We start from the raw sequence: 26,606 nt of genomic DNA on the forward strand, positions 1-26,606 counted from the left end.
CATGGAACTCTTCTGTCTTCCAAGTTTTTCTACCCCCTCTGGTTCACCTGCTGGCTGTCTTAGTCTCAAGATTTTCATGGAGATTGGGAAATGCTGAAAATGGCCTAAAGATGTGAAGCTACATTTTAAGGAGAAGATCTGAATTCTGGTGCACTGTCTTGTTTTAACAGCTACGGTTTTATTAAAGCATTATTAAATATTGAAGATTCATCCTTCAAAGATATCAAGTGACAATCTCATTTTAAACAAAATTCTACTGAGGTAGCAATGGGGAAAAAGAGGTAAAGGAGCAGCAGCAATATTTTCAGTGTAAAAATACAGTGTGAAATGTTAAGTCAGGCAGTAAAGTAATACCTCACATTAGCTGTACTTCATTTCCCTTAAACACATTAATCCAACTCAAAAACCCCTAGCAAAAGAGTAAGGGAACATAGCTTTAAAACTAGTAATAAGAAATCCCAGTCAGTCAGCCTCCTTAGAGAAAACTCCCAAGTTTAAAATAAACTTGTCCATTTGGATGAACTAAATTCACAGTGGTACATGATGGCATGTTTAAAAACCAAGATGCTTCACCCAACCACAACCAAATCCCACCAGTGCAGATTTTGCCAGACCACAGCATTATGACTGGTTCCACTTTGATGTGATCCTCAGAGAGGAATGCAATACTCTGTTTATCCATCAGTAAGATGAACAGCTCTGACAGCCTATCTATAAATACAACAAGAAATATATTTTGAAGCTTTTATGTAGCTGGACAAAATTCAAATCTCAATTTCTTTGCAGTATTTTATCAACCAGGTTGTGGTTCCACTTTAAACCAAATAAAAACTCGGTCTCATTCTCTAAAATAATTTTAAACCTGTTGTTCATTACACTGCACAAAAATTCATAACACAAATCCTAGGAGATTTGTACAAATTTGACATTACTGCAAGAATTCTATGAAGAAACATTTCTTTATATTCTAAAGGACTCTGGAGCAATAGCCTTGTAATACCAACATGATAAAAGAGTGTTCTAGTTTTCAGAACTACATTCAGAAGAGAAGTAAAAATGAGATGGATCTAAATCACAAATGCCAAAGAAAAACTGTGAACAGAATTTATAACAGCTGATTCCTGAAAGAAACACATCTAAGCCAACTGCTAATATATTTGCAGCCTAATTGCTGATATACATTCATAGGGATATGCTTTCATTTGCATCTAAATGTTCTTCCAAACTTCAATATATATAACAACTTTTTCCTACTGGTTGCTTTGTATTTCCATTTTTTAATGCTTCTAGGACAGATTTTCATTTTTTTTAGTTTTTACATTGGATCAGTTCTAAAATGAAATTCAGCTTTTCCTGAAGTAGTCCAATTTAGCTTTCTTCAGCATTTCAGCTGGAGTTCCTAATTCAAGATTACGTATCTTACTGCACAGCCTTAAATGTAAAATTATTCCTGTTGGGGAAAAAAAAAAATCTAAATGCTATGTTCATTACAAAAATTAGACAAATTATACACCTTTAATGTTAAGATTTGAATGGTTTCACAGAACTCCTAAAGTCCTCACATCTGGCCTTGTGTGTGTTTTGAAGCTATTCTGGAAGAAGGATGTCTTACTCCACTGTTACATATAAAAGAAAGCAATAGGTGTAGCCTAACATAAGCACCAACATGAGGTAACTGTTCTGCAAGATGAAATGCTCAGTTAATAGCACATAGCACAGAGAACAAAGCAATATTCCAGGCTGGTTGACCATACATGCTATCAATGAACTTATATTAGGGCCAAATAATGCGAATTACCTACAATTTCTAAGCACTGTATGTGGCCTTAGCTAAAAAAAAAAAAAAAAAAAAAAGAGCATTAATTTAATGTATTTCTTTAAAAGGATCAGTATGAATCCTGAAATAAAAGTGAACAACCATTTTGAGGAACTCCTGTATGTCAGGAAGGAAGACAACAAGTACTGACAAAAAGCAACATGCCATGCTAAAGACTATCTCCTGCAATTAAGATACAGGTCCACAAGCCTTGATCCACAAGTCTTATTGTCTTTTGGATCCACAGCTCCTGGCAGTTACCTGAGAGTGATGTTCTCACAAGCAGTAATTAAAAGTAAGAATTAACAGAGTTGGAACAATAACAGAATAGACCAATGTCAGACTCTAACCATGACAAAGTCTAGAGTGAGACAGTTTCTACACAATAATGTTCAGGGTACAATATTCTCCTAAGAGGTCCTGCAAATATTATTGCCCAAAATACATGAAAAACTGTCCAAGCTTGTCTCACAAAATCAGGAGAGGAAGATTCTTGATGCAGTGAGACAGAAAAGATAAAACCAGTGAACTTCACAGTAAACCTTCCTGCTCTACAGGGAAACAACAGTATTGGTTCCTCCACTCAAGCCTGACCTACACATTCAGAGTTAACAGATATAAAACACCACTTGACAGCAAACTCACTTTGTCTTGAGCAAATTAAGTGCCCACATTACCCTGCACACAGTGCCTGTACGTGGCACTGCAGCAGGCACACCTGCCAGCAAGTCACTGCATGAGTTACATCACATTTTTCCTCACTTACATGAGGGAAAGCACATGCACAAGGAGTAAATTGGACAAGCGTGCTCTTTGGCAATTGAAGTTCTACCTAGTCAAAACCTCATTTCTCAGGCCTTGCTAGAATGAGTTGAAAGCAGAGTACACATTCCAGAGAGATTGCAAACACAGAATAACAACCTGGGCAAAATTGGGAGCAGATGAATAGAAATACATCACCGAGTGTAGAGATGAAAGAGGAAAAGGGATACAAAAGCAATGTTTTAATGCTGTCAGAGATTCACCAATAAACTCCCTCCTCATTACAATATCATCAAGTTAACAGATGGCAAAGCATTAACCCAACAAGAGGGTGTAGAGAACTGCTAGGAAGAACAACACAGCACACTTTGCAAGATACCAGCAGATGTTCCTGACCTTGTCCCAGAAAAATGCCAAATCCAAAGGGATTTCACTATCTCAAAAAAGAACTTTAAAAGGCATCAAGGTAGATTTAAAACAAAACAGTAGTAATGGGCTTGCTGGTATCACAGACTGCCTTCAGCACTGTTTTGATTTCCTTAATGCTACTCCCTTTCCTTATTTCTCTAGATTACTGTCACAATCTTTGAAAGACAGGACTACCCACACACATGTAAATTCAGACTCCTTGCTCCTTTTAATACAGTCTGAAGTAAGATGGATTTTGAGAAAATAATGGACTTTAAAAAAAAAAATATCAAGTTGAAGATGACAACTTGAGCTGATTTGACTGGAAAACATACCCAGGGCTGTAACTGAAGCCCCACCTAGCCAAGGGACTGACCAGCAGTCACAGGCACGAGGCTGGACACAGGCTGCTGGGTATGTGACCCTGGACTTCCCACTGCTACACACAGATCATGCAGAAGCACAATAACTCCGAGGCTGTTGGACTTGGGAAATCAGAAATAAAGTATTGAGGAGAATCTCACAGTTATTCCTCATAAAAGCCAAGCACTGACCTACCTATTTCATCTCCTTCAAACATACAGTCTCACTGCTCCTGCTCAGCTATTCCCACCACAGGCATTCCCAAAAGATGAAAAGTTCTTTAGGTTTTCTGTAAATTCTACCTCGAGAGGCAGTGCCTCAATTAGACATTTAAGAGATACTATCAAGAGCTATCCAACAAAACCACAGAAAATTTGCTGTTGGTAACCTTTCCTTTATTTCTCTCTGCAAATAAAATTCTTCCTTGGAGACAGAGAGAACTGTAACTAAGGAAATATTTATACACTGAAATCCCTGAAAGATTTCTTGTAGCATAAGACTGCTGACAAATACTCATTAGAAAGCACTCTTCCCAAAAAAAAGGCACAAAAAGAATTGTAGTGGTTAAGAAGTATAATTTCTGGGTCACTATATAATGAGTGTTCCACTCAAACACTGGTCTCAATTCATGCTTCTTAACAAACTTACACACTTAATCTGTCAATAGCAGATGTTCCTCTTCTACTTTGGAAAAACACCAGCTCTGGGGGAAAAACGAGGAAGATTTCATGCCCCACACATAAAAGCACTATAGCATTAAAGCTTTGGAATGTGTGCAGCATGTCCCACAGCTCCCATATTAATGGGTATTAGAATGAGAGAAAGCAGTACTGGTGTTTACATCAGCATTAGATGACCCAAACAGCTTTAAGAAGGGGATGATAATATTCCCATTTTACAACTTGAAAGGAAAGCTAAAGCACAAAGAAATTAAGTGAACTTGACACAAGGACTCACAGAATCCCCCCTGCACACAGCGCCTGACCCACTGTGTCACACTGTCCCTGCAAGACAAAGCAGCACCTGACATCCCTCAGGACTGGGGTCAAGGCCACCTGCTCCGACCCCCAGAGCTCCAGCCAGGGGGACACAGCACCAAAACACAACCTGCCTGCTCCTCACTCACACTCAGCTCTTAAGAAGCTTTAATATTAATGATACACTTCCACGTCATATTTTCACAAAACACTTGGGTTTGTTTTTCTCTCTTTGTGTGTTTCTCAACAGACCACACTGAATTTCAGAGTCCTTCCTGAGCATACAGAGAGGTCACAGGGAATAAAAATCTCAGGAAACAGTTAACATCGAGAGCTAAGAACGTGGAATTTTAAAAGTGCAAGAATAGAGGCACCACTGTAGGTTTTCCTCTTGAGATTTTTTTCACTGAAGTGCCTTCCCAAATCCAGGCCAACAAGAAGCAGAGAGCTCTGCCCTCAGAGTGGGCAGTGTGGAGGTGCAGAGCATTGTCAGAGCACTGCTGGAAAACCCCCATGGACATTTCTTTTGCTGCAGCTTCCTACCAGCAGCAGCCGAGTCCTCGGAGAAAAAATACACGGCACACCTGATCAAAAGAAAACGTGGATTCTCTGATATTTCAAAACCTTTATCAGGAGCTCATATCACTGAACTCAGGACTCCTGGTAGCACCTTAAATAAAGTATAAAACCAGAAATGCCTGGTGGGGGTTATCAACATTCCCTGTGACACCACAGGAATGGGATGTGCATATCTCATGCTGTGGTTTGAAGCCACATCCGGATATTAAGAAGTTCTGGTGCAGCATCACCAAGCAGGTTTGCTCAGTGCTGGGTCTGCTCTCAGTGTGCCCGAATCAAAAAGAGGAGAGGAAAAAGAAGCACTTTAACACTTACAAAAACATCAACTGGTGCATCCAGTTAACAGTGTATGCTGGTAGAGGTTGCAAATCAGTGGACTGATACAAATTACTATTATGGTTTAAAGCCTTCTCAACAATAAGTAAGAAACTTAAGCAGCTAGAAAGCACAGATTTATAAAAATAATTACTGAAGTAAAAGTCACAGAAACAATACACATTCAGCCCAGACCAGGCAAGGCTCGTGGACTATGAGAATACTGGGACAATGACTCTGCAATAGTTTCCTCTAAACAGCACTGCTCAAATTTGAGAAGTCAGAGCATTTGAGTAGTGCTGTTCAGAGGAAACAATCATCAGTAAAGTGGCAAATGCAATCCAGGCATTAATTATTGTGAAACATTAATTTTTATCCACAGAGAAATCAGGCAGTGGCCCATGGGAACCTCACCAGGTTTAACATGACCAAGTGCTGGTGCTGCTTCAGGGTCAGGGATCAACAGATGGAGATGGGGATGAACAGATGGAGCAGCCCTGGGGAGAAGGACCTGGGGGTGCTGGTGGGGGAGAGGCTGGACATGAACCAGCCCAGAAACCCCTGTGCCCTGGGCTGATCCCACAGCGTGGGTAGAGGGGAGGGGGGATTCTGCCCCTCTGCCCCTCAGCTGAGACCCCCCTGCAGAGCTGCTCCAGCCCTGGGGAACAGCACAGCAGGACATGGAGCTGCTGGAGAGAGTCCAGAGCAGGCACCAAGAGGATCAGAGGGATGGAGCAGCTCTACTGGGAGGAAAGGCTGGGAGAGTTGGGATTGTTCAGCCTGGAGAGGAAAAGCTTTGAGGTGACCTCATTGTGGCCTTCCAGGACCTGAAGAAGCTGACAGGAAAGATGGGAGAGACAATATTCACAAGGGCCTGGAGTGACAGGACAAGGGGGAATGGCTTCAAACAGACAGAGAGAAGGCTTAGATGGGATACTGGAAGAAAGTCTTGGCTGTGAGGGTGGGGAGGCCCTGGCACAGGCTGCCCAGAGAAGCTGTGGCTGCCCCATCCCTGGAAGTGTCCAAGGCCAGGTTGGACGGGGCTTGGAGCCACCTGGGCTAGTGGGAGGTGTCCCTGCCCATGGCAGGTGTGTTGGAACAGGATGATCTTTAAGGTCCCTCCCAACCCAGGCCATACTATGACTCTATAAAATACAATAATGAATAAATGGGTGACAAGAAATGGAAGTCACTGTACCAGGGAGAGAACTGGAATCATGGAAAATAAGCAGCCTGGGGAACTGCACAAGTAAGTCTCGTCAGTCAAAAGCACCAGCTTTATTGTAGTTTTGAAAGGATCAGATGAAGGGTAAAGCAACAGATGTACTACCTGAATAACAGTAAAATATTTGATAAAAATCTCTCTCTCTCAAGGCTGTTACTCTCCAACATCAACTCAAATTGGCTGGGACAGGAACACTACAATGTGACCTGAAACCCAGTGAGTAGTCATAATAAAAAAATGGAAAAGCCTAAAGAAGAAAATAAAAATAAATAAATAGATAAAAAGATGAGCATTTCAAGGGCTGGGAAACTCTCCAAGTGGAAGGTGTTGTATCAATTTAGATTGCTGTTCCCAGAAGTTAAAGTGATAAACAGCAATGGACTGCAAGTCTTGATTAGTGGGATGCTGTAAAGACTGAAATTAGTTCTGACACTATTCAGAAAGAGAAGTAGGGCTGAGTATGTTCATGAGGTCCACAGATGACATTTGCAGGTGATAAAAAACTTTGCAGATAAACTTCAATTGCCAGTTGGTGCAAAACAGTAATAAGATGACCTAAAGTGATTAAAACCTGATATTTTTCTTTTAAACAGCAAAATAAAGATTCAGTGAGTATGAGCAAGGGACAAATTGCAGTAAAAGATCGAACTGATAGAAATGGAAAAAGAAAAAGATATTTCATTTTAGAGAAATAAAATAAAAATCATTAAAATAGAAATTAAAATTAAAATAGCAGGAGATGATATGGCAGATCAGTTCTGAAGGTAAAAACAAAGACCCTGTACTATCTGAACACAGAGCTCCAGAGCAGGCTATGGAGGAGAGGACCTGTGTGCAGTACATCAATAAAACTCATGCAGATGTCCTTCATTCCTGCAAAATGTACATTAAGAAGAGCAATTAGGGTGATATGGAGTTTGTTCCTGTCATAGTTTGAAATTGGCCTTTAGTTGCCTTTAGTTTGTATAGTATTTATTTGTGTAAACAAATGTATAGACTTCCCCCTTCCCCTACAGAAGCCTCTGGCCTGAAAGTTTCTCTCTGGTGATGGGATAAATTGTGGGAATGGGTGGGGGGAAGCCTGAAAATTGGATTTTGGATTTCTAATGTGGCTCGAACTGCCACAGTTCCCTACAGGACCCACACATTATCTTTCCAAAGAGCTGTCTCCAAAGTCAACTTGCATGGAATGGGCTCACTACAGACCTTGCCTTCTTGTCATCAAGCCAAGGGCTAATTAATGCACCGATCTTGGTCATCATGATACAGTCAAATAAACACACCATGCTGTGCATAATTTAATACTCACAATTGCTCAAAATACAAATGCCACAAAATCTCACCAATCTCCATTAAGAAAAAGAGATCAAGAAAGCAATTTCCTAGCTTCTAATTTTCCTGGTCACATACAGTCTAGAGGGAATAAAAAAGGTAAAAACCTATAAAGACTGAAAGGCTCTTTTTTCTTTTTTTACAAAAGCTTTACAGGGAAAAAAGCAAACAAACAAAAAGCCCAACCACACACTTCTGCTCTTTTTTCCAAAGGCAGTAAAACTGCTCAGCTTTGCTGAAGTCAATCAAGTTTAATCAACAAAACCAAAGGTTGATTTTGGTTGTAACCCACTTAGAAAATGATGACAACGTTTTAAAAAGCTTCCTCATTAGGTTACTGAGAAAATATTAACATTTGCAAAGCATTTCATTGTGCTTTATTACAGCTCCAAGTGCTACACCAGGGTTCAACTTTGCACATACAGGTAGCTTCCAATCAAATTCATGGAAAAACCTTACTTATAGTAAGTAAGGTTTCAAAGAAAATACAGGAAACTGAACATAAATATTGCTCTATAACATCTCATGTATATTTCTAAAACATCAGAGCATGAAACAGTTAAATATTATTGTTTTCCATTAAAAACACTCTTTACATGGCAGGGCTATTAAGTTATTTTGGCATGTGCTCCACGTAAAGCAGCTGCTGTACGATGTGTTTTACTTTGTAAAATATCTTTAATCAGCACACTGACTAGTTCTGTCATTTATAATTAAGGAGGTAAATGGCAGGTGCAGCATTAATTAGTGAAATTGAAGTCTCTGTGCAAGACAGGCAGTCATACCAACTTAATGCTTTCTAGGAAGAGAAATGATTGCTAACAGCTTTGTTGTACCACAAAGTTGACTGGGTACGACCCAAAAAGGGGCCTTTACAATCTTGTATTGCCAGACTCATTTCTTAAACTCTTCCTTCTAGAGCTAGGAACAGGAAAAGCCTACACCCTAAGCTATCCTCAGGCTGTGTTTCTGCCTTACAGACAACGGAGGGGCGGGGGCAGAGGTACAGGTCAAGGGACAGGCAAAGTGGTTCTCTTACCTGAAAAGATTCTCCCAGCTAACAACTAAGAAACTGGCTGGCCCAACATTTGGAGAAATGCTCACACCCATAGTTTAAAAGCAGAGCAACTGTCTTTGCAATCACTTCCACGGATGTAGGACCAGCAGTCCCAAAGTTACCTCGTAACATTCTGCAATTGCCACCTGAAGAGGTTGTGGGTATTTTTGGAGAAGGCCCACAGTCCATGAGTTAAATCTCTCCTCCCTTTTAAAACTGCAGAGGTTATTTTGGCTTGAAGGACTTCTGAAAGGTAGCCTTACAGCTATTTACAAATCTTTAGAGCATACACATCCAGCATGAAGTGCACCCAGATGGGTAACACTTCCAAAGTAGTGGTTGCCCTCAGCATCAGTAGTGCTGGGTCGTGGGCAGACCACAGCCCAGGATGGTGCATCCACCATCTCCCTGTTCACCTGTTCTGCAGAGTCCCCAGGCACCACCTCAGCATGCATAAAAACAAGAGGATTGGGTGAGACTGAAATAATTACAGTGTTCATGGTCACATTTGTAAACTAATAGTCTGCTCCTCTCCAAGCAAACGCTCTCAGACACTGTTGGCCTTGGCCAAACTAACACTGCAGCTTGAAAGGAGCCAAGAAGCTCCACTGCTGCATTACTTCAAGGCAAAAGGATTAACCCTTCAGACTGACACAGTACCCAAGCTACACTTTGGAAACAACTCAAATACGAGTTTTTCAGAAGTGAAAGCACAACAGTACATCAAACAATACATTTAGTAATACAGTAGTAGTAAAACAGTAGCAAAGAGCCTTCTGCATTACTTTTAAGAGAATCTGTGCATTTCTGCCTAAATTCACATCACAGATTCCCACATCTGTCTTAAACAGAAAGCAACTTAAACAGTTGGCAATGCAACTCCACCCTGCACTGTGAACTAGAAGACCAGCTGTAGACCTCTGTAAAATACCAACCTCACAAATACCACACAAGGCATAGATTGATTTGTTCTTCAGTGATGTTAAACGACTGTTTCTTCAGTGGGTGGATAGTACCTTCCACGTGCACAAAGTAAGCCCTTCCAAGGCAAACTCTAGTAGACAAACTGCAGCAGATGGAAGGCAAACTTATTTGTGGTTTTCTTTCAGTGCTAATTTTGAATTAAAATTGGGTCTTCTGGGAAGGAACACAATCCCTGGCTGTGTGCAGTACCCCCTGCCAACCAACCTATGAAGCAGAACTGCTGCTGACTCACAAATGAGTTGTTCATCCATCCTCCTGACAAGCAGAAAAAGTACATGACCATGGCTGACAGAAGAGAAAACAAGATTCAAACAGAGGAATTCAGGAAGGGTAAAGAGGAGCATTTAGGAAACAACGATGCTGTGATAAAGACCATTTGTTATACTCTGCAAGAAGACACTATGACAATAAACCACTTTTAACCAGACTTGTAATTCTGTAAATGCACAGATAACAAGTGCAGCACAAACAAATCAAAAAGGCCACTAGTTATAAACACCACAATGTTTTCTTTGAAAATGCAAGATGAGATGCTGGCATTTCAATAATATTTTTAAGCTTTTTCATATTAGGCATAATCAATGTGGGCATGAAACAGCTGATTTGAACCAGCAGAAGAGAACTTAGAGGGAGGAAAAAATTTTGTCTGTAAGTGGGAACAAACATCACGAGGGAACAGACTTCAGTGTGCACATGGGTGCTACAGAACCTGCTCTCCCAGACAGGTGCAGCTCTCAGCTAAAATATTTCAGACAGCAGTATTCACATTTTTATGCCATCACAATTTCAGTCCCCAAGCAGGTCTAAGACAGCAATATTCATACAAACTCTCTGACAAGACAGGAGCCATGCCCTGCCATATGGTCTGGCACAGTTCAGCACATAGGATTGCTCACAACTGTTTTCCTTTTCCCAAAAATCAGCACTGAAATATAAGTGATAGCTTCAATTAGAAGAGAAGCAGCCTGTCAAAATATTAAATTAGAAGTAATCCAATGTTCTGAGACAATGCAGACAACACAAAAAATTACAGTTTGGTAGAGGGTGTAAACACAATTAAGACTGAGAAAATAAATGAACACATACATAAATCAATTCCTCCACTATTATGGCATTGTGCAATATTTACTACCAAGGTGGACAGAGAGATGTTTATGGCATACTCATGGAATAGAAGTAAAATCACATTCCCCAGTCCGTGAGTTCATATAAAGAAGTATCAAAGAGGCTACCTTCTGCCATTCAAAAAGCTTCATCAGCACAGGCTGCTGCAAACTGGTAAAGCAGCTTCAAAAAGCCTACTTTTACTATTTAACTTGTTGGGGCTTAACACAAGATAATGACTTTTCTTTATGGTTCACCTTCTCTCATAGATACCGTGAGATTCATGGAATTTTAAAGGTATTATTTCCCACATGGTGAGGGATCATATGATCAATACCAACTGATTCTGGTTTGCATCTTTGTAGGTACATATCATTACAATTCACTCTGCATGATTTGGGGGAATCTGATTAAATGATAAAAGCATTGCAGCCCTACAGACAGTTACTCAGATACATTGGAATGCAGTTAAAAGACAGGTCTTACTTTCCCATCCAAACAGCATAGCTTTCAGGGAGTTGTGGAACAAAAAGCATGGATCTTCCAGTATCAACATCTACTGCTCCAAAGCAGCCTGCTTCAGTTACTCCAAAAGTCCAGTGAAAGTAAGATTCCTAGGTTAAAACAAATATATTCTTAGAAGAAAAACCTCACTTCTACACTCTAAAAATACACTAAAGTACATACTAATTCCTACTTCCATGTATCTAAAAGAGGTCTCTCTTGCTTTTGGAGGGGCAGAAGTGGTTTAGCTCTAAACCTTTTCAGATTAATTAGTTTGAGGTTAGAATAATACAAATCTCTCTGTCAGAGATTAATAAACCACCCTAAGAAATAAACAGGTTAACTCAGCACAATAAACATACACCACACATTAAAATACATTCTTCCAATCTAGAATTAGGGAATGTATGATCAGGGAGAAACAATCACATCACAAGAGACAAAGCAAAAGCAGAGAGCAGCTTCAGTGGGTTGTGAAGGCAGAGTGCTGAAGTGAAAACTCAGCCTTCCCCAGAGAAGAGGAAGCTGCACTAGGAACAGCCTTTAGCCAAGAGTTATTTGAACAACAAGCAAGCCAAGAACAGAACACCTAACAATACAAAATGAATTTTGGCAAGGACAGACATAGGCTCTAGTACCCCGAAAGGTGCATCTCCTCTAAAACCAGTCCAATAAATACATTAAAATATGTGCTATCTAAATTAGAATTTGCTGGGTTTGTTTCTTCATAACATACAACAGCTCAATTAAATGCACAAAACAAAGTGCTGTAGCAGTCACACAGAGTATGGGAAATGCATAATTAGAGTTCTGTTACGCCAACATCCCCAGAACTTGTTAAGTCCTATTTGTGACAGAACACATGGATACTTAAGGAAGAATCTAATTTGTTGTAAATTCCAAGATATATGCTGTTTTGTGGAATATACTAGTATAAAAACATGAAATATGCTTTTCTATTCATTAATTGAGCTTAGGCCCACTGTAACACATTTCATTACACAAAGAAGGTTGCTTTTCAGGTCACAGACAAGACTGAAAAAATGAAGAAATATTCCACTGCTGTCTTCAAGATTAAGATTTAAACACTGATGAGCAGTAAGGCCTTGAACAAGTTTAGGCCCCTTAAACCAGAAAATGAGCCTGCCCACTAAAGCACTGAAAGAGAGAGTAACTCAAAGCTGAAGAGGAAATGTTATAAAGAAGCCAATTTACTTAAGTGGAGCGAGACAATGCACACCTGGAAGACAAAGGAGAATAATTTAAAATCATTTTTAAGCTTACGCAGTTGAAGAAAGTTTCTTAATTTGCTTTGAAGCTTTGATTCAGCTCCTACCTGGCGGAACACAATACCAGTGTCAGTACAGTATCTCTGGGTTTCCTCCCCACCCTGCAGCAGAACAACTGAATTCTTCTGGACATCCTTGTTCTGTCTCAGCCGTTCACACAGTCGTCTTCTGTTCAAGGCAAAGAGTGCCAAAGGCACTCTCAAGGTCTCATTCCCCAGCCAAAAGGAGGGTCTAGAAGAGAATTTTTTAATTGACAATTAATGGAAGACAAAGACAGCGGTTAGCACAGTTCAGATGCACAGTGTTCATTCCTTCAGTGTAGTTCAGCTCTACAAACAAGAGGCTAATCACAGGGAAGAGATGCTCTATACAAGCATCTGCTCAAGAGACAATCAAACATTGCTCACACAAGCACCAGAGGAAAAAGATGGCAAGAGGAGACAAAGCTGGCTGCAGCTGCAGTCCACAGCATGATTTGAGTCCAGTTTGTCCCTCTACCTCAGCTTCTTGAAGAGTGACTGACTGGATGGGGGTTTTCTACCACATAGGCTTCTAAGAGGAGATGACAGAAAGGGGCAGCTGAATTGTTACTGTGTTAAGGTGACAAGAAGTGAATCAACCACCAAGGCACTTAACCTTAGAGGAGCAGAGCTCCACATCTTAATTATTATATAGCTTCCATAACCAATCTGAAAGTAACCTTTGATTTATAGCTGCACGACCTCCTGAAAGACTTTATCAACCTCAGAATTGTAAACCCTATAATTTCCTACTGCCAGCATAAAGGAGCTAATAAAATATTTTATTTTACTTATTTATAACTACTTGATAAAACAGCGTAGGTAATTTTAGAAGGTGAAAGACTGCTCTTGCTAATCCAATTTGCAAACTATCTGCTTAGGAGTTCAGCTGATGGTGCATGAAACCTATATGTGTTTAGTTTTGTTCTTTCCCACACACACCTGATAACCCAGCACCAAGGCAGGTGATCATTACAAGGGCTGCAGACTACCTACTGCAGCACAGCTTGGAAGCACTGCACAAACTTTCATTTTGGGGTACCTATGGCTGTAGAAAGGAGGAAGCAAGTTCATACAATCCTAGCAAAAGCTACTGAAAGTTTTAAATCAGAGAGTGAACCTTAGACTAAAAATAGGCAAGGCTTTTCAGGTACAAAGGTGTGGTTCAGTAACTCAGCAGTGCACAAGAGGCTGAAAAGGCCGTTATCCAAACACGATCATCCCCTGGAGTTACAAGATGCAGGGGCCTGGAAATCACTTGCTCATCCTATGGGACATTCATAAAAGGGATGAGAGAACACCATCAGATACCCTTATGTCATATGTTACTCTCAGATCTTTGTACCTGCTGATAAAAAGAAAAAAAAAGGCAGAGGTTGTAGCACAACTGTCTCATGTTTTGCTTCAAAGGAAGGAAAAAAGTCACCTTCATTGCAATTTTACCCACTTCACAAGTTTGAGATCTTTTTCTGTGATTTAAAAAAAAAAAAAAAAAAGAAAAAAGAAAACGAGAAAATTCTGACCTCTCTCCTCCAGGCCTACTCCTACATCCTAGAGCTCATAGGAAGCTGCTACAAAGGCACATTTTCATCTCCCTTAAGTCTACTATTAATGCTTTTATTACACTTAAAACCTTTGACAATCAAAATGAGAGTCAAGGAGAAATAATTATGCCAGGCAGCAATTCCTACTGGTAGCCTCACTAAGCCACTCTAAGCATGCCTTTTACTGGGACCTTAATGCTAGAGCTGAAATGCATTCTGGTGCAAAATGGTGGTTTTCTGCACATTTTCTCTAAGCCCACGGCAAAAGTGTGTTCTTCCTTGGGCATAACAGATCTCACCTTCCCCATCTGAATGTGCTGCCACAATACTAATCCACAGCACAATGTGGCCTCTGCAGTTCTAGACTGGCACAGGTTTTCTAGGGGCACGGCCTTGGGCTCTGTTTTAGGGCTGCTGTAGCGGTCACAGTGGCTGAGCATGCTGGACCCCACAGCAAGGACTGTGGGACTGAGGGCTGGGCTGAGTCTCGCTGCAAATCTTGCTCTTAATTCCTACCTTGGACAGCACAGGCTTGTCAGGCAATACACCTACTTTCACAACTGAAATTCTGCAAAGAAAACCAGCTAAGTTTCACAGAGAAATTGAACTTAGCAAACTTTGCTTCCTCCACAGCTTTTGTTCTCTCTTTCCTCCTGGAAGCACCCAGATACCAAACTGAGGGCACCCTCATGGATGCACTGCCAGCGTGGCACGACACCCACAGATGCTGCTTTGCCTGCAGAGATTGGGTCACTAGACACAAATGAACCAAGCACGAGCTTCCCACAGCGTACACAGAGAGCTCTGTCCAGAGAGGAGACTGAGAGAGGAACTCAAGTCTTACAAGAAGGAGTATGGCTGTATGCCTGGCTTTCCACCACAAACAATCTGGGAAGAGAACCCTCACAGTATGCAAGATCACAAGAAAAAAACTTCACACTAAGGACTGGCTGTGTCACCACCTGCAGTAAGTGGGTAGGTGTATGTAATTGCTTCACACATATCAACCCTGTACCTTACACATGCAGGTACAGTGTAGGCAGTGTACAACTATGTTATCTGCCTGCTAACAATACTGCCACAAAACTCTATCTGGAGAAGGAACTACAAGCTTTCCATGTTGGTCCATGATCTCTAATCACTCAACTATATCACACAAGACACACAAATCACAGAATCTTAGAATGGTTTGGGTTGGAAGGGACTTTGAAGACCATCTGGCTCCAACCCCCTGCCATAGGCAGGGTCACCTTCTACTAGACCAGGTTGAGCAAGGCCTTATCCAACCTGGCTTTGAACACTGCCAGGGTTGGGTCACCCACAACCCCCCTGGGCGATCTGTTCAACGTCTCACCACCCTCACAGTAAAGAACTTCTTCCTAATATCCAGCCTAAATTTCCCCTCTTTCAGTTTGTACCCATTACTCCCTGTCCTATCACTACAATTCCTAATGAACAGTCTCTCTTCAGCTTCCCTGTAGGACCCTTCAGATACTGGAAGGTGCTGTGAGGTCTCCACGCAACCTTCTCTTCTCCAGGTTGAACAGCCCCAACTTTCTCAGCTTGTCTTCTTAGGGGAGGTGCTCCAGTCCTCTGATCAACTTCGTGGCCTCCTCTGGACGTGCCCCCACAGAATTATCAGAATTGAATGAACTGGCTGGTCCTTCAAGGTCGGTTTGCAAGGTCTCCAGCATCTCCAGCCACAAACAACTCAGAGCTCTCCTGCAGAGTTACACATTTGATAGCAAAGTTATTTGATACAAGCACTGCTTTGTGCTGTAGGCCTCCAGGAAGCTTCTGCAAACAAGCCTTAGTCAGCATCACAAGTGGCTACTTGCAAGACCAGGACAGGACAAGAAAAGCTCAGCTTCCTCCTTTTCTCCAGTCTGGTTCAACAACTGCTCAGTCTGGTAAAGGTCTCCCACAGCAGCTAACAGTTTCCTGCTGGCTGTTATACACAATTTTTATGATCACTTAGGCCCAAGCTCACAGAAGAGCTCTTTTATTTTATTACAGTGGAAGTGAAATGTGGCTAGGAACATTAAACTACATCTGCTTCTTTACAGGATATTTTTCTTTTGCCTGGAACTGCTGATTTTCAATGCTTATTTCAGAAGTTTTATATCTTCAGAGAGCTTACATTTTGGCACTGTATGATCCATCTAACATTTTGGATTTGTTGCAATGCAACCACCAGAACACACTGGTAACCAAAACCCCTATTTTATTTCTGGTTTTTCTACCATTTCTCAGTTAACCTTTTGTACTTCTGGTTCTTTTCAGCAGAAAATTCATGGAAAGGCCATTTCTCTTCTACTGAGGTCCCGCAGACAGGATGCAGATTTCAGTGAAGATGAGAAACCACTGAAACTACTTTTACACGAGTTATCACTTGTTTGTTGACTTATTTGTTTGTTTTGAGTAACAGATTTATCAACATCAGCCTGAAGCCTTGACAATTTCCAATGCTGTTCCCACACCAAATACGTGAAGCTCAGGAGGCCTACACTTAACAGCAGCACAGGCACAAGCAAAGGGACGATACAAGGAAACAGTAAAAGCAATTAGTGCTGTTCAAGACGTGAAATGGATGTTGTCTTCACGGCAAACTCAGCGCTCCTTGCGCGGTCGGCTGTGGAAGTCCCAGAGCCTCCCCACGCCCCAGCCCCGGCTCGATCCAGGGATGCAGGAGCATCCCTGCCCAGGGAACGCCTGATCAGCGCTGGGGGAACCCTGGACCAGGAGGGGACCCCACCGGGAGGCGACCTGTCCCCAAAGACACCGTCAGAGCCCAGTCCCAGACCCGGCTTTGGCAGCCACGAAAAGTTACCCCTCATTTTGATAGAGTTTTTAATGGCACCTTCCTACAGCACTGGGAGAAATGGCTGAATTCAGGTATAAAATGCGGGAGAGCCCTCGTGCTGTGCAATCCAAGCCAGCTTTAAGCGTCACTTCCAAACCTAACAGAACCGAAAGGATAACCCCCGGCTCGGGAGGAGGCGCTGCGAGCCGACCCGGCGGGGCAAGGGGGGCCCGTGGGACCCTCCACAGCTCTCCCCGCCCCGCGCAAAACCCGAAATCCTTTCGGGGACCCGCCGCTGCAGCGCGGGCAGCCCGGCCGGCCCTGCAGGCTGCCCGGCCACAGCCTGTGCCCGCCGGCCGGGGCACCCCGACCCCTTCTCACCCCCTGCGAGACCCCGCCGGGCCGAGCCAGGAGCAGGGAGAGGGGAGCGGGGGCAGCCGGGCTGGGAGCGGGGCGCACTTACCGCGCCGGGCCGGGAGCAGGAGAGGGGATCGGGGATCGGGAGGCAGGGATCGGGGATCGGGACGCGGGGCGCACTCACCCCCCAGCCGCGGCCATGTTCGCTCCCGGCCCCGCCGTCACGTGACGGCAGCACCGCCTCGGCGCGGGGGGACGGGCGGGGCGGGGAGAGGGGAACGGACAGGGACAGGGACAGGGACAGGGACACAGACACGGATAGGGACAGGGACACGGATAGGGACAGGGACACGGATAGGGACAGGGGTACGGATAGGGACGGGGTACGGATAGGGACACGGATAGGGACAGGGACACGGACACGGACACGGAGAGGGGAACGGACAGGGACAGGGAGAGGGGCAGGGACACGGACACGGACACGGACACGGACACGGATAGGGACAGGGACACGGACAGGGACAGGTACACGGACACGGACAGGGGTACGGACACGGGCACAGACAGGGACACGGACACGGGTACGGACAGGGACACGGACACACCGTTCTGTGCCCCGGGTGGGCATGGACACGGACAGGGGCACACGGCTCTGACCCCCTAGCTGGGCACGGACACACCGCTCTGTCCCCGGGCACGGACACACCGCTCTGTCCCCGGGCACGGACACACCGCTCTGTCCCCGGGGCTCACACACCGCTCTGACCCCCGGGCCGGGGCTCCCCACCCGCCTTCAGCCTCAGATCCGTGATGGGACAGGCCCTGGCCGGCGCTCCCTGTTCCTGGACGGGTGACATCCTCCGGGATGCTCTGCAGCGGCCCCGACCCCTCACCTCGTGCGCTGGCTTCTCGTACACCAAAAAATTACAGTCGTGGAAGCCAAGAGCTGCGTAATGTAAATACAGCCTCTCACAGGGATTGCTGTCTCACCTCTGGACCTCCCCTAAATAAATAGTTGCTCAAAAACCCGTGTGACGCGCAGTCCTGCTGTAAGCCCTGGAAGAGACGCTTTCCACCTGCACGTCGAAGAGGAGGAGGGTTTCAGGGCAGCCTTAGGGCACGGTGTGCTGGAGCCATCGCCAGCCCCTGGGCTCGCCCCGCTCTGCTGTGTTTCACTCCTGTTCACACAGATTTCTTCAGAACTTGAAGTGACTTGTTCTCGCCTCAAAATTATAAGATTTACCTGAAGAAACCATCATAGGCCAGGGTCCATGTGCCCAGTAACTCATACAGCCGCAAAAGGAAATAAATACCCAGGACCATGAAAGAGCAGATAAGGAGTGAGAGACTGGAGCTCTGCTCTGTGACCTGAATACAGTGTCCGCTGCTCTGTGCCTCATAAAGCAGCGATAAGTACAGCTCTGAGCTGGCAGGTGTCCCTCCCTCCCTGGAAAGAAAGCCTGAGTCCTCACTCTGCTGCTCCTCAGCAATGCCACTGCTCTGTTGGGCTGGCACTGATCTCAAAAGCAAGTGCTGTGATACAAGAAATATTTGGCTACTGCACATGGAGAGTCTGCTTCGACCACAGAGCTCAGGGAAGACAGGAATGCAGGGCAGTGAGAAGAGGGGGCAGAAGACAGTCATAAAATACATGTAGCTTCAAGTTCCTGCTTGTTATGACAGATCAGTGCAATGGTACTAAGAAATGTGCACGATTAAAATCTTTCTTTTGATTGGCCAAATTGTCCTCTAGAAGTTGGGAGAAAAGTGCAGCTACTCAGGCACAGCTGGCTCTGAAGTGATGTGTGAAAGCTGCAGGGCAGGCACAAGCAAAGATTGATTTCAGGAAGTCTGGAGAGGAGCGTGTTGATTAATAAAATTAGAAAAGCCAAGTGGTGATCATTTAGCTCTTTATGTTTTTATGTCCAAAGGTCAGAGACCTTTAGTACAAAATATACAGTGAAATAATCAAAAGCTTCTTTCATGAACTGCACATTTGACAAGTAACAATACTTACTTTGGGCTCCAAATTCATGGATAAAGCCCCATTTTAGACGTAATTGACAGGCTGTTGAATTTCAAGAACCTTCCTTCAGTTTATGCAGCCTAGAAAAAAAAATTTAATGTGAACTGTAGCAAAATATTTTACCACTTTAAGTTCCCTAGTGGTGCTCCCTTCTGCTTAGGCTCCAGCAGAATCACTGGAAGGAGGCAGGGATGCTCATTTTGCTTTTCCTTCTCCTGTCAGGAATAGGGAGAAAAGACTAAAGCCTTCAAGGCACTCTTCCAAATACTGTCATTAGTGGCTTCGGGCATTCATCCTTCCCTGCTCCCCTTTGCCTACCCCTACACTTGTCCTCTGTAGTGTACATTGTAGTATCTGATCTCTAAAATGGGTTTTCTCTGTCCTGTTTATTTCAATTTCCTCACCTCTTTCCCTTGGTCATTTAACCTGCCTTCCAAACACAATCACCAGATTTAGAAGTTACCTGCAGAGTATTAAATCTCAGCAGAAAATAAGACTACATTCATTGGGGAGGGGGAGTTTTTATGTTGTTTATTACCTAAAATACCCTGTTCTCATGTCTCAGGATTTAAAATAATGGAACTTCTGCACTGTGCACAAATGAAACTCATTTGCAAGGAGGCTGAACTGGCAGCCAGCTGAAATGCCAGCCACAGGAATGATGTTGGCTGCCAGACTGGGAGCAAGACCAGCTTTATTGCACACATAGATAATTCTGATTCTCTCTGCACTGCATTTGACTCTGCAACTGAGATAATGCAGGGGTAGACCTTAATATCTGAGAGGCTAGTTTAGAGCAGTTCCCTCTACACTAAGGTTTGACTGTCACTTATCTCCCAGCAGGAGTTCACTCTGTGATCAAGAACACCCTCTCTGAGGCTGAATGCCAGATTTTGCACTTGTGGCAGCTTCAGAATTCCCACTGTAGCTGTTTGGACATAAAAGAGATGCAACACTGCAACATATGATGTGATGGGATGGAATTCTGCACTGGCCCTCTGTATTTTACCTGTTCATCCTGCTGTGCAGGATCCAAAGAGTTCAGCACCATCAGTGCTGAGTGCTTCTGTTATCTTAGCTGAAAAGAAATAATGCTAGGTTAATAAACCTTTTTATTATACAAAAATAACACAACTGTTGTGAATACAGGTCAAGGCATGTTCTCCTGGTTTTAGGGTCCGATAGATGAAAATCCAAAGCCACACTGAGAACATGGGACCACGGTAAGAAATCTGGAGCTGCCAATACCATGACATGAAGTGGGGAATAGGGTCTAATGAGTGACTAAAGTCACCCTCCCTTACCTGGATATATGATTTCACTACAGTTTCAACTGATTTCCTAAATATCTAGAAAGTTTCCATGCTATATGTAGCACCACAAAAACAGAAAAATAATGGGAAATGCTGATTTATCAGCACAGAAGTTTTTCTAAGTTCAATTGGATCTGTGTTTCTGCTGAATATTCCTCAAAACTTTTTGAAGGTAGAACACTGCTGGCTGAAATGCTCTGTGACCTTCTTCACTTGCATGGGGGAGCACTGGCTAAGCAAAGAACAACAGGTAGATTTTGTAGGTATTTGAGTAAAAGTATTTTATTCATTATAGGGTCAGCTATTAGTCCAAAGTAATTACATAGTTTGCTGTGTTAAAATGTGTTAATACTGTGGGGTTTTTTAATAGAATCACTACACATGGACCCCTAGCTGCCTTTGTTTGATACAGTGGCCACAAGTCTTTAATGTGGAATTGAGATTACAAGGTCCCTTCAAAGTAACAGATTGAACAAAAGCATCTGCCTTTAGCATTTTCATCATGAAACAATTTTGAGTAAATTTTCCCTGAAGCACTAAATGTATACTGCTGTATTGATCTTTTGGATCTTGAAATAAAAGTGTGATTTTCCCAAAGCCTGCTTGAACTAAATTATTATAAAAGACAAGAAAGGTAAAGTATTACATTGCCTCATTACTCTCACCATTGACTTTCACTTCAGAGTAAGAAAATCTAGTATATTCAAAGTGTGCCCATCAAGGATCAGACAGTCTAAGGGGGCTTCTCCAGAGATTGATTGATCTTCAGAAAATGTTATAATTTTTGAGTTTTTGGGGATTTTTTTAGGTTCCTTAGTACAGACTGTAATTGTTTCATTTAAATCAGTCTGCCCACCAGTATTTATAAGCTGCTGTCACAGAAACTACTGTCTCATCAAAATGTATTAAAACAGCACTATCAAAACTGCTTGGAAGACTTCTTCTTTGTGGGAGGTTTGGTTTGTCAGGTTTATTTGAGAATTAGTGGCCAACGTGATGTTCTCTGTCATGTTTCTCTAATATCTCTGGCTGCTTGAAAGAATCAATTTTTGTATATTGCAACATATTGGTTTGCTTCAATAAAAGGAGACTCCTCAATGATTTGCAGTCTGTTTGCTCATATATTGTGTTTTTTGCTAACCCACGGGCCAGGCAGGCACAGTTTTTGTCTGTCTGTGTGTCCTTTGCACAGTGCCCAGCACCATGGCTCCTTTTTGCTTTTCTGAGGGTTGTGTGCCCTTGTACTGCATAAAAAATGTGCTGTGTGATGTGAGTGCAGTTCAGTCATGGCCGATTGCCAGGTATAAGAGATAAGCCACTATCCTGTGTTTCCTTTTTTATAGCCATTACTAGTTAGAATGGTGGATGGACATTTTTGTTCCTTCTAAGTAAGTTTTAACAAAAGTACTGTAGCGAAATTTTGCAGTGGGAGGTTTAGGAGATGAATGTAGTAAGAATCACTGGAGCCACCACCCCAACAGCATCACTGAAGTTGCAGGAGACACCACATCTGGGAACAAAATTCCTTTGCATTACTCATGATTTATTTCCTCAGCATTTCTCACTTCCAAATGCACAGCCTTTTTCTACAAAGAGAGTGGCTCACTGGCTGTATTTTCAAAGGCACAACCAAAGGAGCTTTGCACTGTCTTCTAGAGTAGAAGTGTGGAAAGAGGCTGGTCAAGCTTCTGTTCTGTGTTACAGAAAATTTCTCTAGCCAGCATATATGAACATATGACCATTTGTACAATGGGAAAGCATCACTTCTCATGCAAGTTCCCTGTGGTACCACAAATTTACCTCAACCCTTGCAATATATTGTGCAGTTATAATATAGAAGATGTTTACAAGTCTTATTTTTTCTTTCATTACTGTCTGCATAATATACTCTCCACCCAGTGCATAACAAATCCCCAAACAAGCTTATAATATGCTTATGTAAATAATTTCTCAAAAGAGTAATGCCTCCAGGTTTTTGCAGATTATGATCCATATCTTCACACTGATTTAAAGTCAGATTTCCCACTTTTTTGGTAAGAAAATCCTCTTTAATTATTGTTTATATAGAATGTATTTTCCACTCTGAGATCTTGCATTAAAATTTTAAGCCACTGGTTTATCAAGATCTGCATTTTGTTTATGATGAAGAAATTGCTTTCCCTTACACGGACATATTAGAATTGTCTGAAATTAGTTCTTTCAGGCTTTGCAGAGGCAACATTTCTTTTTTTCTGCTTGAAACAGTCCTGCCCTCCTTGCTAGGAAAGGAAGACATGCCTCTTGTGATGCTGCCCTCTAATGCCGGGAGCCACTGCTCCTGCAGCTCTGCCTTTCTCGTGCTGTGTGGTGTGACAACAGTCGGTGCAGGGATGACAGCGAGGTTGCCATGGAGCCCTGTCTGCCACCACAGGAACTCGGTGGTGCAGCCGTTCCTGGCCAAAAGTCATCAGTGCTCCTGCCCCAAAGTGTCTCCCAGGGCTGGCCCTCAGTGCCAACTGCAGATGATGAAATAAATTACTTCCTTTTCCTACAAACCACTCATCTAATCTCCTCTGCATCTGACTGGAAATTTAACCCAGCTGGCTCCTGCCTTCAGTTTAAACCCCAGAAAACCCCGAGTGATAAGCAACTGGCCATCAGATTATCTAATCACAGCTTATGTCCTGGGACTGCAGCACTGTTTCAGTTTGGTCAGACCACTTGCACTACCCAGTGTCCAAAGCCCACTCCCATGAGCAAGCTTTAAACCTGGGAGCTTAGGAAGGAACAGGGGGATTGTGTAATAACATCCTAGAGGGCAGAGAAGATAAAGAACAAGAGCTTGTGAATCAGGGAATTCAGTTATCTTTTGAACTGTAAAAAATGGCTATTTTATACAACTGCTGTCTCCTCAAAAGACAACACACAGTCTCTCTCCAAGCAGTGGAAACTGTGCCAAAAGCACGGAGTTCACTGAGGGTGTTATCCGTCCCTTTGCCTTTTAATGAATCAACTGACTAACACTTATTTTTTAAACGGGTCATAGTTACAGGCATTTTTCAAAACCTACCAATTTGATAAGAGTATGACTCAGTTTATTGTAGAGACAGCCCTCATTTGCAGTGTGCAACTGTCCTCCAGGTGCCTTGTGCTGTCACCTCCCTGCACAAGTCACACTGGGCACAGGTACCTACAAAGTGACTTGGATGCATGTGTGGAAATGAGGCTCAAGGAGAGTCAAAGTGGGCAACAAAACTGATATTTACTGTCACCATCTTCTGCTGCCCAGCCTCTAAATTCAAACCTCATTGTCAGTTTTTAACCTCGCAGTTATGAATGTAGAGGTGATGGTTACCCGCCGTCTCAAAAAAACTGTGTTGCTAAACCACCCTTCAGTTCTGCACAAGTTTAAACTACTGTGAGGACAGTTTCCCTTGGTTCCCATCAGCACTAGCAGTGTTAATGTCATTTGTGCTGAGGAGATTCAGAAAGGAAGCTCAAAGAATGTGTGTGGTTTAACTGTGTGTGTGTGGTATTTCCAAGCATCCTATGTTTCAGGTGGCATCTGTCTGCATCCTTGAAAAGAAAAAGGCTCATACAATTTCACTAATGTGGTGCTACAGCTGTGCCATTTTTTCTGCCTTAAGCCCTGACAGGCATCTTTGTTTGTTTGTATGCAGAGACCCTGTTTGAACTGTTGCCTGGTGTCCTTGCTTTGTATGCTGGCAGGAGAGGTGATTTTTTTGTTTTGTTTTGTTTTGTTTTCATTTTCAGAAAAAGTGGTAACTTTTTTTGCATCTATTACTGTTGGCAGCAATAACTCTTCTAGTCCAGGCTCACATCATATGATGGCCAGAGATAAAGGCTTCAGCTTCAGAAAATAATGTGGGTTCTCACTGAGTCCCAGAACTGGGGAGATGCCAATCAGCAGCAAAGTGCAGGCTTCACCCTGGGATGCTGCTGTTAGCAGGCAGCCTGCTGTCCTCCAGCCCCAGCTTCCTTCTCAGTGATAACATTTAGGGCTTCACCCTGAATATCAGGAGGTATAAGGCAGGTACAATCCAGAACAGTTCCAATATTAAATGTGACGTGACAGTGCTAATTTAGGACCTGGCCTTGTGCATTTAATTCCTGCTCATTGAATGTTCTAACTGTGCAGCAGCCCTTTCCTGATAACACCTTTCCTCTTGTATGGAGTAGGGGCAGAAAAGAAACAACACTGCTGCTTTCCCAAGGGGTAATTTTCACTTGTTTCCAAAGAAATAACCGACAGAGAAGGCGAAACCTCTTCTGGCTCAGGCTTCTTTCTGGAATCCCACCTTAGGGCATTTTGGTACCGTCCACCAGCTCATCAGCAGCTCCAGGCTGCACACAGCTCTCCCTCGCTGTGTGAGGTTTTCCCAGTTTCACTCTTCTGCAGCAAGAATGGGAAAACAAATCTCTGAGCCACACCACAAAGCGGGCCCAGTGACAGGCTGACTAATGGTGCTTTGACAACATCCAATAGATTTTATAGAGATTAAGGTCTCGTCAGAAATTTGTCAGCAGTAGTTTAGGAAATACTTGCAGAAGATTTGCAGAGTGAAGAGCTCTGTGGGTGTTTGCTGTGTGGCTATCTACATAAACAAACAGCTGGTGCAGCTGGAATAAAATCAGCAAAGTTGTTACTAATTTAGATTCTTTGGGCATGTCTCTGCTCCAGGTAAAGAAATGACTGTGCTGGAGCATACTGGTACTTTTAAACTATTTTTAAACTACCTAGCTTGGTCCTGGAGGAAGTTCAGCTACAGTAGCACAGAGCTCATCATGGATTCATTTACTCGGCTTTTTGGCTCAAATATTAGTGCCAACAGGATTAGCTAAACCCTTTTAAAATGAGAAAAAGGAGATACAAAGGACTTGATTCAGCAACAGTCTGATTCAAAGAGAAAACTCACATTTGCTCACACTAGGAGCTGTGACAGGCTACATAGATGAAGACAAGAAGCTTAAATTTGCTATAGTGGACAACACAGAGGGGCAGGGAGCCAGAAAAAGCAGTGGCTGCTGTGGAGGAGGGTCTGGCCTTTACTGTGAATCCTCCATGTCACTGCAAATGGAAAATGTCACATGGAAAAGAAGGAGACTCCTTTTAATAAAGAGTCACTGGGGTAATGTGCAGTAGAAGAGGAGGAGGGATTGTGTCTGGACTTGTTTATCTGCAAGGAGCTTTATGTGCTGCAAAAGCTCTGACTTACTGCTTCTGGAAGGCTTTTCTAACTCCAGTGTCAAAGTTCAGGGACCTTTCCCACATTCCCAGTGGTAGCTGGCAGAACCACCCCTTTGTAATGATTTCTTATAACAGTGACTTGTTTTATGCATGTGACTCTTGCTCGTTAGGAGCTGGTCAGACAAGCAAGACAGGCAATAGCCCAAGGCAGTCACTGTGTGATGACTTCTGGCTAAGAGGAAGGACCTAATAACCTATTGACCTACCCCTAAGCTGAGATTTATGATCCTTGCTAGCTTGAGAGGCAGTAAGACTAAAAATGCAATAAACAAAAATGTAAAATATAAAATGGAAATGTCCACTAAACTTCAGATCTCCAGCACGAGTCACACTGCTTGCTAGGATCACAATCTGTCAAACAGGGCTTGCTGAGAAAAGAGTGTTCCTTGGAAAAATGTGTCTTCTCATTGGGAATATTTAGGGCCATGGCTAAGGCACAAATCATCGGGGCTGGGTCCTCACAAAACTGAAAGTGAAGACTAAGGAGCTCTACATTAAGAAGCCTCCTCAAGTTATGCCAGCTGAGTCCAAAGGGGACATCAGTGGAAAAAGTATCGAGCTATTAAATGGAGAGAAGCAC

General features: G+C 43.1%; 1 protein-coding gene across 3 annotated transcripts in view; it reads right to left on the reverse strand.

Annotated features, from left to right (window-relative positions):
* PEPD (peptidase D) overlaps positions 1–18,840 on the reverse strand; it is a 139,914-nt gene extending 121,074 nt beyond the window's left edge. Inside the window, exons 1-3 of one of the 3 annotated variants that reach the window (XM_051805987.1) lie at positions 18,683–18,840; positions 12,763–12,946; positions 11,409–11,536 (exon numbers count right to left, since the gene is read on the reverse strand). In XM_051805987.1, coding sequence (XP_051661947.1) covers positions 11,409–11,536; positions 12,763–12,946; positions 18,683–18,762 — 392 coding nt within the window. In that variant the 5' untranslated portion in view covers positions 18,763–18,840. Of the gene's footprint in view, positions 1–11,408; positions 11,537–12,762; positions 12,947–15,803; positions 15,967–17,623; positions 17,687–18,682 lie in introns of those variants that run through there. The other 2 variants (XM_051805988.1, XM_051805989.1) reach the window with 2 other exon arrangements.
* Positions 18,841–26,606: the final 7,766 nt, after the last annotated feature.

This window comes from Manacus candei, unplaced genomic scaffold (genome assembly GCF_025592945.1).
Source record: "Manacus candei isolate 608988 ecotype Guabito, Panama unplaced genomic scaffold, ASM2559294v1 h1tg000065l, whole genome shotgun sequence".
NCBI lineage: Eukaryota > Metazoa > Chordata > Aves > Passeriformes > Pipridae > Manacus > Manacus candei.